Source organism: Phyllobates terribilis, unplaced genomic scaffold (genome assembly GCF_046119375.1).
Source record: "Phyllobates terribilis strain yellow unplaced genomic scaffold, ASM4611937v1 Scaffold_117__1_contigs__length_5270597, whole genome shotgun sequence".
Lineage (NCBI taxonomy): Eukaryota > Metazoa > Chordata > Amphibia > Anura > Dendrobatidae > Phyllobates > Phyllobates terribilis.
The window spans coordinates 2,017,991-2,031,841 of record NW_027362877.1 but is presented as its reverse complement, the minus strand read 5'-3'; the positions used below and the strand labels follow the sequence as shown (position 1 = coordinate 2,031,841).

Sequence of the window (13,851 nt, the reverse complement as noted above, 5' to 3'; positions counted from 1 at the left end):
TACCTGGACGATGTTATAGTTTATTCCAAAACCTACGAGGACCACCTGAAACACCTGGCGGAAGTGTTTGAAGCCCTGGCAAACTACGGTCTGAAGGTGAAACCGTCGAAGTGTCACCTGCTAAAACCAAAAGTGCAGTACCTGGGACACGTGGTGAGTGCTGACGGAGTGGCTCCCAACCCTGATAAGATCACCGCGATTAAGGAATGGCCAAGACCCTCCAGCGTGAAGGAAGTGTGGCAGTTCCTCGGGTTGGTAGGCTACTACCGAAGGTTCATTCCCGGTTTCACCAAAAAGGCAGCTCCTATGCAGGACCTCCTGATAGGCCAGTCCAGGAAGGCCAAGAACCAGAAGCCGCCCTTCAGATGGGAGAAGCTGGAAGAAGAGTCCTTCCGCCAGCTGAAGATGGCCCTCACGGGGGATGAAATCCTGGCGTACCCTGATTACAGCCAGCCCTTTATCCTCTACACCGACGCAAGTAACATCGGGCTAGGAGCCGTACTGTCCCAGATCCAGCAGGGGAGAGAACGGGTAATTGCTTACGCCAGCCGAAAACTGCGACCCACCGAAAGAAACCCTGAGAATTACAGCTCATTCAAGCTAGAGTTCCTGGCAGTGGTGTGGGCAGTCACCGAACGCTTTAAGCACTACCTCGCCTCTTCCCGGTTCACCGTGTACACGGATAACAACCCGTTGACGCACCTGGACACTGCAAGACTCGGTGCCCTGGAGCAGAGATGGATGGCCCGCCTGACCAACTATGAGTTCACGATCAAATACCGGGCAGGACGCTCCAATACCAACGCGGATGCCTTGTCCAGGATGCCAAACCTACCGGATGTAGGGGAAGATCCAGAGGAACTGGAAGAAGTTGAACTCCCCGCGTTTCACCGTCATGGGACTACCCAGTATTCCCACCGTGTAAGGGGTAAGCAATCCACTACGTTCAACCCCTTACCTCATTACAACTGGGCGGAAACTCAAGACAGTGACCCCGCCGTCCGACTAGTGAAGGAGATGCTGACTCAGCCAGATGCCCGCCTTGACCCAGACGCTCCGGAGGAGACCAAGCAACTGTGGGCTGAGAAGAGTCGACTGTTCCTTTACAAGGGGAAGTTGTGCCGCAGAATGGTTAACTCCCGGACGCATGAACTGATCTGGCAAGTAGTGGTGCCAAGAAGAGACGCGGCTATGGTACTGGAGGCATACCACGACGGAGCTGGGCACTTCGGATGGAAGAAGCTGGAGTTCCTGCTGCGCGGGCGGTTCCACTGGGTAGGCATGAGAGGAACCATCGAGAGGTGGTGCAGAGACTGTGGCCCATGCAACCTAAGAAGGAAGGACCGTGCCAGCCAGAAGACCCCCCTGCAGTCCATCGTCACCAGGCAACCGTTGGAACTGGTAGCCTTGGACCATGTAAAACTGACCCCCAGCAGAAGTGGCTACGTCTATGCGTTAACCATCGTGGATCATTACTCCCGGTTCTTGGTTGTAGTCCCCGTCAAGGACTTAACGGCTCAAACAGCAGCTAGAGCCTTCCAGCAGCACTTCTGCCGTCCACACGGATACCCAGAGCAGGTGCTGACGGACCAAGGACCTGCCTTTGAAGCGGAAGTCTTCCGGGAGTTCTGCACTCTGTATGGCTGCCGGAAGATAAGAACAACACCCTATCATCCGCAAACCAATGGACTCTGCGAGAAGATGAACCAGGTGGTGATAGACCTTCTGAAAACATTGCCCCTGGAAGAACGCAGTCTGTAGCCTGAGAAACTGCCTGATCTGGTGGACCTATACAACCACATCCCTGTAGGTTCTACCAACTGTACCCCGGCTTACCTAATGAGAGCAAGACCTGGTAAGCTGCCTGTTGATCTGGATATGGGAGTCCTGACACCCGAGGACACTTCACCAGAAGCAGACTGGGACACAGAGAGGCAGCAGCAGTACCGGAAAGTACAGGAGAGCGTTGAGCGAAGTCTCCGTCAAGCAAGAGAAAGACAGGAGAAGACTTACAACCAGTATGCTCCCGCTGTTCCTCTGGTACCTGGAGAGCAGGTCTTGAAGAGGAAAAGACGGCTCCACAAGTTGGACGACCAGTGGGAAAAGGACCCGTACACCGTACTGCCATCCAGCCATGAAAACCCGAAAGTCTGCACAATCAGTAAGGATGGAGGAGAAACCACAGCCATTGTCTCCTGAGATCACCTGAAGAAGTGTCCCGAGCAGCTACGAAACCCTGAAGAAGATCAAGAAAGCCCTCGACCCACAGAGAAAAGGGAAGAGATGGTCAGTACTGTACTCGGAGACTTCCCTCGGTCTTGGACACAAGTAAATGGCGCTGTTGTGGTACCCGTCCTCACCTTCCTCCAGCCAGCATCCCAAGTGCCTACGGAAAAACAGGTAGAGCTGGAAGAGCAGCCGGTCCAGGAGGCAGAGGACCCCACACAAGCAGACCAGGAGAATCGACCCTCTGCTTATAGTGAGCCTGCCGTGCCCCTAGTGAGCCAAAGAGTCCGTAGACAGCTGCCCAGCTTACCTTTGACAGCTCCTACACCCTGTAGCTCAGGATCGGTCAGTCAGCTCCGTAGGTCTACTAGGGCCACTAGAGGCCAGTTGCCCGTACGTTGGAGGATTTAAAGTGTTCAGACTGTTTTATTGGTATTTACCTGTTTACTGTTGCTTGTAAATAATTATGTTTTTCCAGTTATTTTATAGGTGTCTTTTGTGGATTAACCAGAACTCTGTTGTATATATGTTTGGAGCGTAACCCAGGAACGGACTAAAGACTGTTAAAGACTCGGGGCAGGACAGACCCCTACCTGGTTACGGCTCCCTGTTCTTTGGTGAAATGGACACCCTTTTTGCTTCAAAAATTGCACCCGGTTGCGGACACGCCGTGACCACCTTAACGTATTTTTCCTTATTGTATTGTTCCTGTTTATACCCTGTTATGTTTTCAAAAATATGTTTAGTCCCGGAGTACTAAATTTTACTAGGGGGGAATGTGGAACCCCAGGGGTCTGGTTACCACAGTAATAGCTATATTACGTCTGTGAGCAGGTGGGAGGTCTCCTGGTCAGGAACCCTAAGCATGCCACACCTCCTGCCCAGTCCTGGGAGGGGAAGAACTTCCCCTATATAAACTGGGGCTGAGGTGGGGTTAGAAAAAGAAGGAGAAGGAGAAGGAGAAGAAGAGGAGTCCCAGACAGAGACACAGTCTGGTCTGGAGGGAGCTGATACAGGGAGAGTAAGATCAGGAGCTCTGTGGGAGCAGTGATAAAAGGGGTCAAAGACTGGAAGCTGTAGAGCTCGTCCTGACTGAAAGAGATCTCACCGGACACGGAGTCCGAGGCTGTGGGGACTGTTCCATACCCAGCAGCAGAAACCGACCGGCAGGGGATTTCAGGTCCTCTGGCCAAGAAACCCGAAGGCACGGTCACACGCAAGGGACCAGCACCGCCGTCCTGGAGCGGAGGCTACCAGAAGGCCCCGAGTCATCGGCCATACGGGTGAGCACCACACGGCACACTCAGGGACGTGGGCTACTTTTACCCGCTTCTAGCAAGGTAGCCAGGAAGAGTACAATTAGTTGGGGAGGCCTACAACTCCGCCTGGCCAGGGGAGATCCTATCTGCTCACGGACTGACCAGGCCCCGATCGCTAGCCAGTACTCCCGGGAGGGTCTACCTTTGCCACCAGTAAAGACCCTGAACTACACCGCACCGTCTCTGAGTGGTTCCTGGTGCCTGCGTGCAATTCCACTATCCCCATCATCCACGTCCGCTGCCCTGTGGCCATACCCCTCCCGTTGGGGGTTATACTACCCACGCTGCACAACTGTACCACCGGCCTCAGCGGTCTGCCCTGCAGCGGCGGTTTCGTAACCGCATTCAACGGGTGGCGTAGTCGAACACTATAACAACTTCTACTAATTCCGCCACTTAGTTTGACACCCTGGGCACGGACCGGGTCACCGCCACGAGGACTACTATCCCCAGCAGATCCGGCTCCGGGTATTCCCCGCGTGCGCGACGCTACACAACACAGGCCCAGGGGGCGCGTCAGAACCATTTCTCTTTGTTTTTTTCTCTTAATGAGAGCCTGAATCTTTTCATTAATTAGAAATATGCGCCTCTTTTTTTTTGCTCTAATCCACAAAACATGAACTCTTGTATGGATTTGGGGGTCTTAGCATCCGAGATGCCCATGGTAGCTCTCACAGCCTTAATCAACCTATCTGCGACTTTTATAGGAAAGCATGGCCTACCCCCTGTATCGCCATTAAAGAATGAAAAGGAACAAGAATCCAATCCACATTCACCTTCTGACTTTATAGATTCATCTAAATCAGGTGATAATTTTTTGGACCCCTTCCTTCCCTTTCTATTCTTTTTTTATGAATAAGGGTCTCAAGGGAATTCTTAACTTGTGCCCTGATCACGGATCTCAAATCCATGAAGTTAGTGGATTCTTCACATGCGGTTTTCTGTATACAATCTGCACAGTCTTTTCTGCCACAAGTCAGGTAACTTATCCCTACAAAGGGTTCACTCCTTATTCTTTTGTGCCACATTTCTTAAGCCGTTCCTAGTAATTAATGACAAGAAAAAGGGTCTTAATTACCATGGTGAAATTTCACAAAGATCAGTCAGCATTCTGGAGTTTAATAAGGGTACCAGATTCAGAGGCTGGATAAAATCACATCATTATTCGTGGTTGGTGGTACTGTCACTTCTGCAACTCATGAGACTGCCATTGCTGCGTGAACTCTGATCCTGGCACTGCCGTTCCTCCATATCACGTGGGGAAGGAGAGCCAGAGAAAACCCACTGTTTTGGCAGTCAGGCGTGATTTTAAAAGAGGGACCAGCCACAGCAACTCCCCCACCCCCTTGTACATGCCTTCTCCAGACCCCCTGGAAGTGAAATCCAACACTTCAGGTCAGAAGTCTCTGGCATGCTCTTCATCAGGGCGCACCAATCCCAGAGCGTCCTGCACATGCGCAAGCCTGGGACATTGTTGGGGCCAGCAGGCATCCAAAAGGACTTCGCCGCTCGCATCTACATGAGCCCTCAAGTGACCAGAGGTGGCGCTTCCAGGACCCGACACCGGCACTATAGACAAGGAGCCTTTCTTCCAGGCAAGGCCTGGGTAAGTTTCTCCTTTAACTTTCCTCTCCTGATTCTTCAGCTTCAGGTTCCCTCATGGACAGGAAACCAAAATGATGCGGGGTAGAGGTGCAGCCCTCTTACTCAGTACGCTTCCTGTCCTGTCCTTATTGGGTGAATTCCCTCTCTCGTGTGGCGCTGGTCATGGGGGAAAGGAAAATTTTAGAAATTGTTCTGGTATTCAGTGAGATATTAATGACAATCTTACTTATCAAAGGGGGTGTACTCATTATTCTGAGCAATTTTATTAAAAATTTTAAAACACACAGTGTACATGATTACAGTTTCTTTCCTGTATGACTTCCCTCATGTCTAACATGATACGATTTATTTACAAAAGATTTCCCACATAGTGAACATGAATACGGCTTCTCCCCAGTGTGACTTCTCTCGTGCATCACAAGACTTAATTTACTTGTGAAGGCCTTCCCACATTCCAAACATGAAAATGGCTTTTCTCCTGTGTGAATTTTCTGATGTTTAATAAGATTCCCTTTATCTGTAAAGCATTTCCCACATTCTGAACATGAATATGGCTTCTCTCCTGTGTGAATTCTCTGATGGGTAGAAAGACTCCATTTACCTGGGAAGGCCTTCCCACATTCCAAACATGAAAATGGCTTTATTCCTGTGTGAATTCTCTCATGTCTAACACATTTTGATTTCTCTGTAAAGCATTTCCCACATTCTGAACAGGAATATGGCTTCTCTCCTGTGTGAGTTTTCTGATGTCTAATAAGAGTCTTTTTATCAATAAAGCATTTCCCACACACTGAACATGAAAATGGCTTTTCTCCTGTGTGAATTCTCTGATGTATAATAAATCTTGATTTAGCTGGAAAGCATTTCCCACATTCTGAACATGAATACGGCTTCTCTCCTGTGTGGAATGTCTGATGTCTAATAAGACTCCCTTTACATCCAAAGCATTTCCCACATTCTGAACATGAATATGGCTTCTCTCCTGTGTGAGTTTTCTGATGTCTATTAAGAGTCTTTTTATCAGTAAAGCATTTCCCACATACTGAACATGAAAATGGTTTTTCTCCAGTGTGAATTCTCTGATGTCTAATGAAATCTGATTTAGTTGGAAAGCATTTCCCACATTCTGAACATGAATAAGGCTTCTCCCCAGTGTGACTTCTCTCGTGCATCACAAGACTTAATTTACCTGTGAAGGCCTTCCCACATTCCGAACATGAAAATGGCTTTTCTCCTGTGTGAATTCTCTCATGTATAACACATTTTGATTTATCTGTAAAGCATTTCCCACATTCCGAACATGAAAATGGCTTTTCTCCTGTGTGAATTCTCTCATGTCTAACACATTTTGATTTATCTGTAAAGCATTTCCCACATTCTGAACATGAAAATGGCTTCTCTCCTGTGTGAATTCTCTGATGTATAATAAATCTTGATTTAGCTGGAAAGCATTTCCCACATTCTGAACATGAATACGGCTTCTCTCCTGTGTGAAATGTCTGATGTCTAATAAGACTCCCTTTATATCCAAAGCATTTCCCACATTCTGAACATGAATATGGCTTCTCTCCTGTGTGAGTTTTCTGATGTCTAATAAGAGTCCTTTTATCATTAAAGCATTTCCCACATACTGAACATGAAAATGGGTTTTCTCCTGTGTGAATTCTCTGATGCATAATGAATCTTGATTTATCTGTAAAGCATTTCCCACATTCTGAACATGAATACAGCTTCTTCCCAGTGTGACTTCTCTTGTGCAACACAAGACTTAATTTACCTGTGAAGGCCTTCCCACATTCCGAACATGAAAATGTCTTTTCTCCTGTGTGAATTCTCTCATGTATAACATATTTTGATTTATATGTAAAGCATTTCCCACATTCTGAACAGGAATACGGCTTCTCTCCTGTGTGAGTTTTCTGATGTCTAATAAGAGTCCCTTTATCTGTAAAGCATTTCCCACATTCTGAACAGGAGTATGACTTTATACCTTTGTGTTTTCTGTGTGCTAAAAAATCTGAGCTTTTTGTAAGTTGCTTGTCACACTGAAATCTTGAATCCACTGTGTCACCTGGAATAGTGGTAACAATGTGAGATTGTTCAGGAGAGGGTTCCTCATGATCAGGAGGATTATAAGAAGGTGAAGTGCTGTGAAGTCCAGGAGGTGCAGGAAGGGTGATGAGGTTTTCTCCATTAGAGTGCTTCCTGATAGCTTCTTTTTTACAATTTAGTGATAAACCGTTATTCTCACAAGGATTTCCTGTAAGAATGAAAGATAGATTTGTGTTGTTAAAAAAATCATATCCAAAGAGATTTACACATTTATTTTCTGGATCTCACAATGAAGACCCTCGTCAGTCAAAGTACCGGTAATAAGAAGGACAACTACGTGCCATAACATTAACACAATGACGGGTAAAGTGAATGACACTTATAAACTGGTGACATTGGCACAAGTCAGGGGTGGCAGAGATTAGACAGCAAATAGACAATTCTTAAAGGGAACCTGTCATCAGGATTTACCCCCTTAATGTACCACCAGTGCTATTTCACTCTCTCAAGCTTCCCATCATGCCCTCAGTGTAGAAAAGTGTCCACGCAATTAAAAATGGAGTTTTAATCTTACATTACTGCATGCAAATGAGACTGACTAATCACAAAGGTAGGCCTCATAAAGGTGGCCGCCGTAATCATGTCCACAGTATGCCTAAGGACTAGTGTTGAGCGAGTATGTTCTGTTAACCCTTTCGCCGAGTATGCTCGGGCTGAGCTCCGAGTATTTACAGCTGCTCGGTGATATGGTTGAATCCCTCCCGTGTGCATGATTTGCGACTGTTTGACAATTTTATTACATGGGAGAAATGTCTATTTCTTACACATTCCTAATTACAGGACCCAGGGGAGTCCTTCTCCCAATGTCTGAGAAGAAAAATCTACAGAGGTAGAAAGTGGAACGATTCCAGTATGTGAGCAACCTGTAGTGCAAATGGGCCTCCATGTCCCCTATTAACAACCATACACCATGGATCCTCCTTATCCCCTGGAGCCTCCCTACACCACGGATCCTCCTTATCCCCTGGAGCCTCCCTACACCACGGATCCTCATCATCCCCTGGAGCCTCCCTACACCACAGAGCCTGCTTATCCCCTGGAGCCTCCCTACACCACAGAGCCTGCTTATCCCCTGGAGCCTCCCTACACCACGGGGCCTCATCATCCCCTGGAGCCTCCCTACACCACAGAGCCTGCTTATCCCCTGGAGCCTCCCTACACCACAGAGCCTGCTTATCCCCTGGAGCCTCCCTACACCACAGAGCCTGCTTATCCCCTGGAGCCTCCCTACACCACGGATCCTCATCATCCCCTGGAGCCTCCCTACACCACAGAGCCTGCTTATCCCCTGGAGCCTCCCTACACCACAGAGCCTGCTTATCCCCTGGAGCCTCCCTACACCATGGATCCTCCTTATCCCCTGGAGCCTCCTTACACCATGGATCCTCCTTATCCCCTGGAGCCTCCCTACACCACGGATCCTCCTTATCCCCTGGAGCCTCCTTACATTACTTGTCCTATATGCAGCTGAACCTACTGCACATGTGATACATCCGCCCCGGCCCAAAACACTAAATATATGTCCTTAAAAATTATGTTTAAAGGGAAACTGTCCGTTCCCTGTGCCCCCAGAACCCGCAGCAGCTGTGTCTGCAGATATAAACTCTCCGCCTAACATCTCTATTACATTAAACACACAAACAGATCTTTAGAAAAAGTACTGTATTTCTAAAGTTTATGATATGTAAATGAGGCCTTTGACTTGTCGATGAGGCGTTCGTGACCCCAGAGTAGTCGCCCCACTTAGCATGTCATCACGGCTTTGGGGTCTTGAGAACATGACAAACCTACCGCATGCGCGCGGCTTCTCCTCCTCACTGCATTGAGCCTCTGACGCCGGGTGTACGCGTCCCATTACTGAGATAGGAGAGGACGGTCACTACTGGTCAGAGTCCATGTAGATGGGAGGAGCTCGGCCTCTAGCCCCGCCCTCCTCTCCCCTCCCCCTACACAGAATCTTATCAGGAGCGGCCGTCACCTCCGATCTCAGTGATGGAACAATGTTTCCTAACTGAATAGAGATTTTACCCCGGAACCGAGAATCCTGAGACGGAAGAAGAAATACGCAGATTTCTGTGGAGACTCCGGGGACAAAGTCTCCTATTTCCATCTCGTCTATTCTTACAATTCATGAAGTTTATTCCTCTTATTCTTGTGTAATAAAGACTGATCAGGACGTTGTGTATATTATATGGGAACAATGAGGAATACTGTCACCATGTAACAATACATCGCTTATGGTTTATGGCCGCCAGGATTTGGTAACACAAAAATGTCTGAAAAGAAACAAAGTATTTATTGTAGAAAAGTCCTAAAAGAAAATGAAATAAATATATTGTTATTGGCTTGGATTAGTTGTATTACCGCAGTTACAGCGACCCTCCACCCCGGGACTGAACTCTACACATTTCCCTGTACAGTCCCCTATGGGGTCCTCTGCCCTCCGCTGCCCCCTCAGATCGGTGGTCCCTTCCCCCGGCTTCCAGGATGGCCAGTGCAGTGGTATGGGGAGGGCAGTAATACGTCTACCCCACCCGCCCCTGCCTTTCCTGTGCTGTGACCTATGGGGCAGCGCCACATCCTATTAATCTCCCAGCAGTCTGCGGGGCGTCACCAGTTACAGATGTATTCTGCACCTGCTTTCATTGCTCCTGTTTGTCTTTGGTAACCTTGTCTGGCTTCCATAATACCCCGGGATGACTTAGGCCTCCATCTACAGGACCATTCTTACTCGGCTTCCTGATTCTGACCTCGTCCCGCTTCTTGATTGTCTAGCACCTGCCATCTTTGGGTCCGATCTGACATGTCGACCTTCTTCTGCCAGCTCGCTCTACCAGCCAGCACTACTATGTGGAGCCGCCCCGGTGTCTGTGCCGTAAGTCCAGATCACTGTACAGTGGTGAAAAGATGGAAGCCGGGAAACCTCTGGGACCGGCTGTATGGAGACTGTGTGTAAGCGCCTTATTATTAGGAACTGCCAGGTTTCCTCCATCGGTTCACCGTTACAGGAGGCAAATGGAGGACACAAGGAAGGGAGTCTATATATGATAACCGTATAGTCACGCCTCAGTCTCAGGGTGGACGGTCGTTTTATCACTCAACTTGTGCAGCTCATGAGAGAAAAATTCTAAAAAATAACAGCAGAATAAAGATGATAAAGTAACAAGATGAGAAATACAACTCATCCCCCACAAAAAAGCTCCTCATACAGCGAGGTCAGTAATGAGAAATAAACCATCAAGAATGGAGAAAACAATCCAACAGAGGCCGGACAGACATCTGTCTGAGATGGTGAGTCCTGCATTGAGCAGGGGGCTGGATACGGGGACCCTGGAGGTGGTCCCCTCCAACCAGAACATTCTAGGATTGTAAGTTGTTTGGTCATTTTATCTGTAAATCATTTCCCCCATTATCGGCCTTACAGATACATTATTTTATTTTTTTTTTCACTTTCTCGTCCTCTCATTTCCGGAGTCATAATGTTATTGGTCACTAAGCTGCGCAGTTCTTCTGCTATTCACCCTATAAATGTAAGGAAATACTGACAACTGGGCGTTACCATTGTTCTCCTACATTGTCCAATCAGAGCTGAGTGTCAGAAGTGTGGGGACACATGTATGGAGAACGGTGACACCCGGTTATCATGTCATTCATAAATGTCGGAGGAACGGCCGGGAATCTGAGCAGCAGTTTCTTTCTTTGGTAACAATTCTTGTCGGAAAAAGAATTTCATCCAATTTATTGGTAAAAAACAAAAACAAAAAAACTTAAAACTTTCGGAACCTGGATGAGGACATCTTCTCACCTTCTTTTGGTAATTTATGTATTTCACTGTTGGAAAGAGAATTATTTATTCACGTTAGAGGCTCAGATGGGGGGACGATTCCTAGACGACATCTTGTTTGTCTGGAGAGACCGAGAGTGAAGATTCTTCTAAAGGGACGTTCCCAAAATCACAATGTGCTCTTATAATAAAGTACACCCTGGTTATTGTGAATATAACCCCTGTATAACATCTGGCCTGTCCAGCACATATCACCCCCTGAGTATGCCCCCCAGGATCTATATACCCAGCAGTTGAAATTGTAACCCATACATACCAAGGAGCCACATGTTATATACTGGGGGGTGGGACAGAGCTGGATGTTATACACCGGGGGGACAACAGGGCCTGAAGGAGAAGCCAGAATGCAGTGATTAATGCGTGTGGCCCAATACTATTCTCCATATAGTGAATCTCTCCATATTACAAGATTCACCATAAATGAGACGCTGACAGGGGATATAATCCGTGCATGGTGAAGGGCGCCCCCTCTGGGTAGTATTTAGTCTCCATGTTTATACGTTGGTTGAACTAGATCTCAAAAACCGACATGATGTAAGATAACGACAACTCTAGATGCGGCCATCGCAGCTGTTTGTAGATACGAGCTCCTAATCCCTTTTATGATGAAGCAATTCTCCACCCGGCACAGAGGACTAAACATCTGTCATGTACTGTCACCTACCTGGTGTCCTCCGCTTGTCTCTGACTAAGACCTGTGTTCTGGTCCTCCTACATCCAAGATGGCCTCCATAGTGGCAGAGGGACGACAGCAGTATGTCTGACCCACACCTCCATAGCATGGCACTTACTGACTTACCATAGGGGTCTTCATGCCACCGGGCAGTCGGCCTGGATGAGGAGGGACCAGAACGCCGGCCTCAGTGTAGGAGGCAGTGGGAGGCAAACAGAGGCGACAGGTAGGACGACTCTACATGTGACATGTGTCGTCACTCGTCAGCACCAGGCAGAGGCTGCTACATCCCCGAGATCCATAGGACAGGGAGATTCATAACCTGGAGCACAAGCTCGGTCATTTATATGACAGCAGGGACTTGTGTAAGGAAAATATGGACGTAAAGGATGGAAAGAATATTATAGAAGGTGAAGGAAAACTAATATGTGATTCCTAAATCATAAAGAAGAGGTGTGAAGGCGGCCCCGGTATTCATCAGAGAACAGCCGGACTCTACAGGAGCAGCCGCGCCATCACCGGACGCTTCTGCTGTGATGAGGACAGCGGATAAAGCTTCACTGTACCGGAGACTTCATACAATATCACACACCGGTCATCATCATCATCACACGCCGGTCATCATCATCATCATCATCACACGCCGGTCATTATTACATACCTGTGGAAACATCTACCGGAATCTCCTCCTTCCCGTCACTCACACACAGCTGATCCCCCCCCGTCATCGCTTCTTCTTCTGTCTCGTCCTTCACTTTATTCTTAGTTGGATCTTCCTCCTGATATATCAGATGTAACAATCAGCACAATACAAGAAACCACGAAAATCTGTGACATCTATGACCTCAATCAGAAATGTCCCCTATATACAGATCCGGTACAGGGCTCAGCACAGTCTACCTGATGACTCTCCGTGACATTGTGATTCTCCTCTGGACAGTCCTGGGAATACAGAGGACGTGGATATCTCTCTGGTGGATTTCTCCTCCTGAATCCATCTGTAGGAAACACACAGTGACGGAATAGATTGTGTCATGTGTGGCAAAGTCACTGGTAAAGTGATAGAGGGAAGATATATTTCATGGAGGCTATTAGCTTCTGTGAATTGAAACCATGAAATTTGCTCCAACATGTTATTTGCTTAAAGAGGTTAAACTTCCATGTTAAAAGGGAGTGTTTTTTGTGAATGATCATTGTGAAGGGTGGGAGGTCATTCACCATATCTCCATCTCAGAGTGTGGTCTTTGATTTAAATACAAGTCCTACTGAGGCATTCAGTGTTCAGTGTCTGGAGAAGCTAGCTCCAGAGAGGATCTTGTGTTTGTTTTTCTTGAACCAAGTGGAGTTGCTGAACTCTCAGCAGGTGGATCCCTGCTATCACAAAGACTGTGCTTTTGTGTTATTATTTTGCTTTGTTTCCTGTTTTGGCCAAAGGGCCGTGATTTCTTTTATGGACTCAGTGTTGGTTTATGCTGCATTTTAATAAACCAACGAGAACTTTTTGGCCAAAGGGCCGTGATTTCTTTTATGGACTCAGTGTTGGTTTATGCTGCATTTTAATAAACCAACGAGAAGTTTTTAAAGAAACAGTGTACCTGTGTCTACCTCCGTGTGAGCGATCTACCACACATGTTATGATGAAATTATGGGAGTAGTAGTAGGTGACCACAGAACAGACATGACAGTCTCCCTCCTCACCCTGCTGATCGGCCCATATTGCGATCGCCTCTTGTGCTCCATGTATAACCTCAACCTTAATATCAACCAGATCTTCACCCTAAAAATAAAAATGTAAGATGAGCTCAGGTCCCATCACTTCATGGTCCGTTGTTGTGGGGACTTCAGTGTCATCTACCTGATGATCCTCCGGGATGTTGTGATTCTCCTCTGGACAGTCCTGTGAATACAGAGGACGGGAACATCTCTCTGGTGGATTTCTCCTCCTGGATCCATCTGTGGAGACACACAGACTGAATACATGACCTGCCGTGTATCTGTCTATATATGAGACTCGTCTCTCAGAACTAGTAATTCTATGTTTATGTATCAGGGAATAAATTACATTGTTGTGG

At 47.5% G+C, this 13,851-nt stretch overlaps 1 protein-coding gene across 1 annotated transcript; it reads right to left on the bottom strand.

Annotated features, from left to right (window-relative positions):
• Positions 1 to 5,399: 5,399 nt before the first annotated feature.
• LOC141201502 (uncharacterized) lies at positions 5,400 to 13,556 on the bottom strand (the record flags this gene model as incomplete). The annotated part of the gene is made up of 4 exons (XM_073663509.1): positions 5,400 to 7,410; positions 12,441 to 12,558; positions 12,680 to 12,777; positions 13,478 to 13,556. Coding segments are annotated over 4 exons (2,259 nt in total), but the record flags the coding sequence as incomplete, so codon positions are not given.
• Between the last annotated feature and the right edge of the window lie 295 nt (positions 13,557 to 13,851).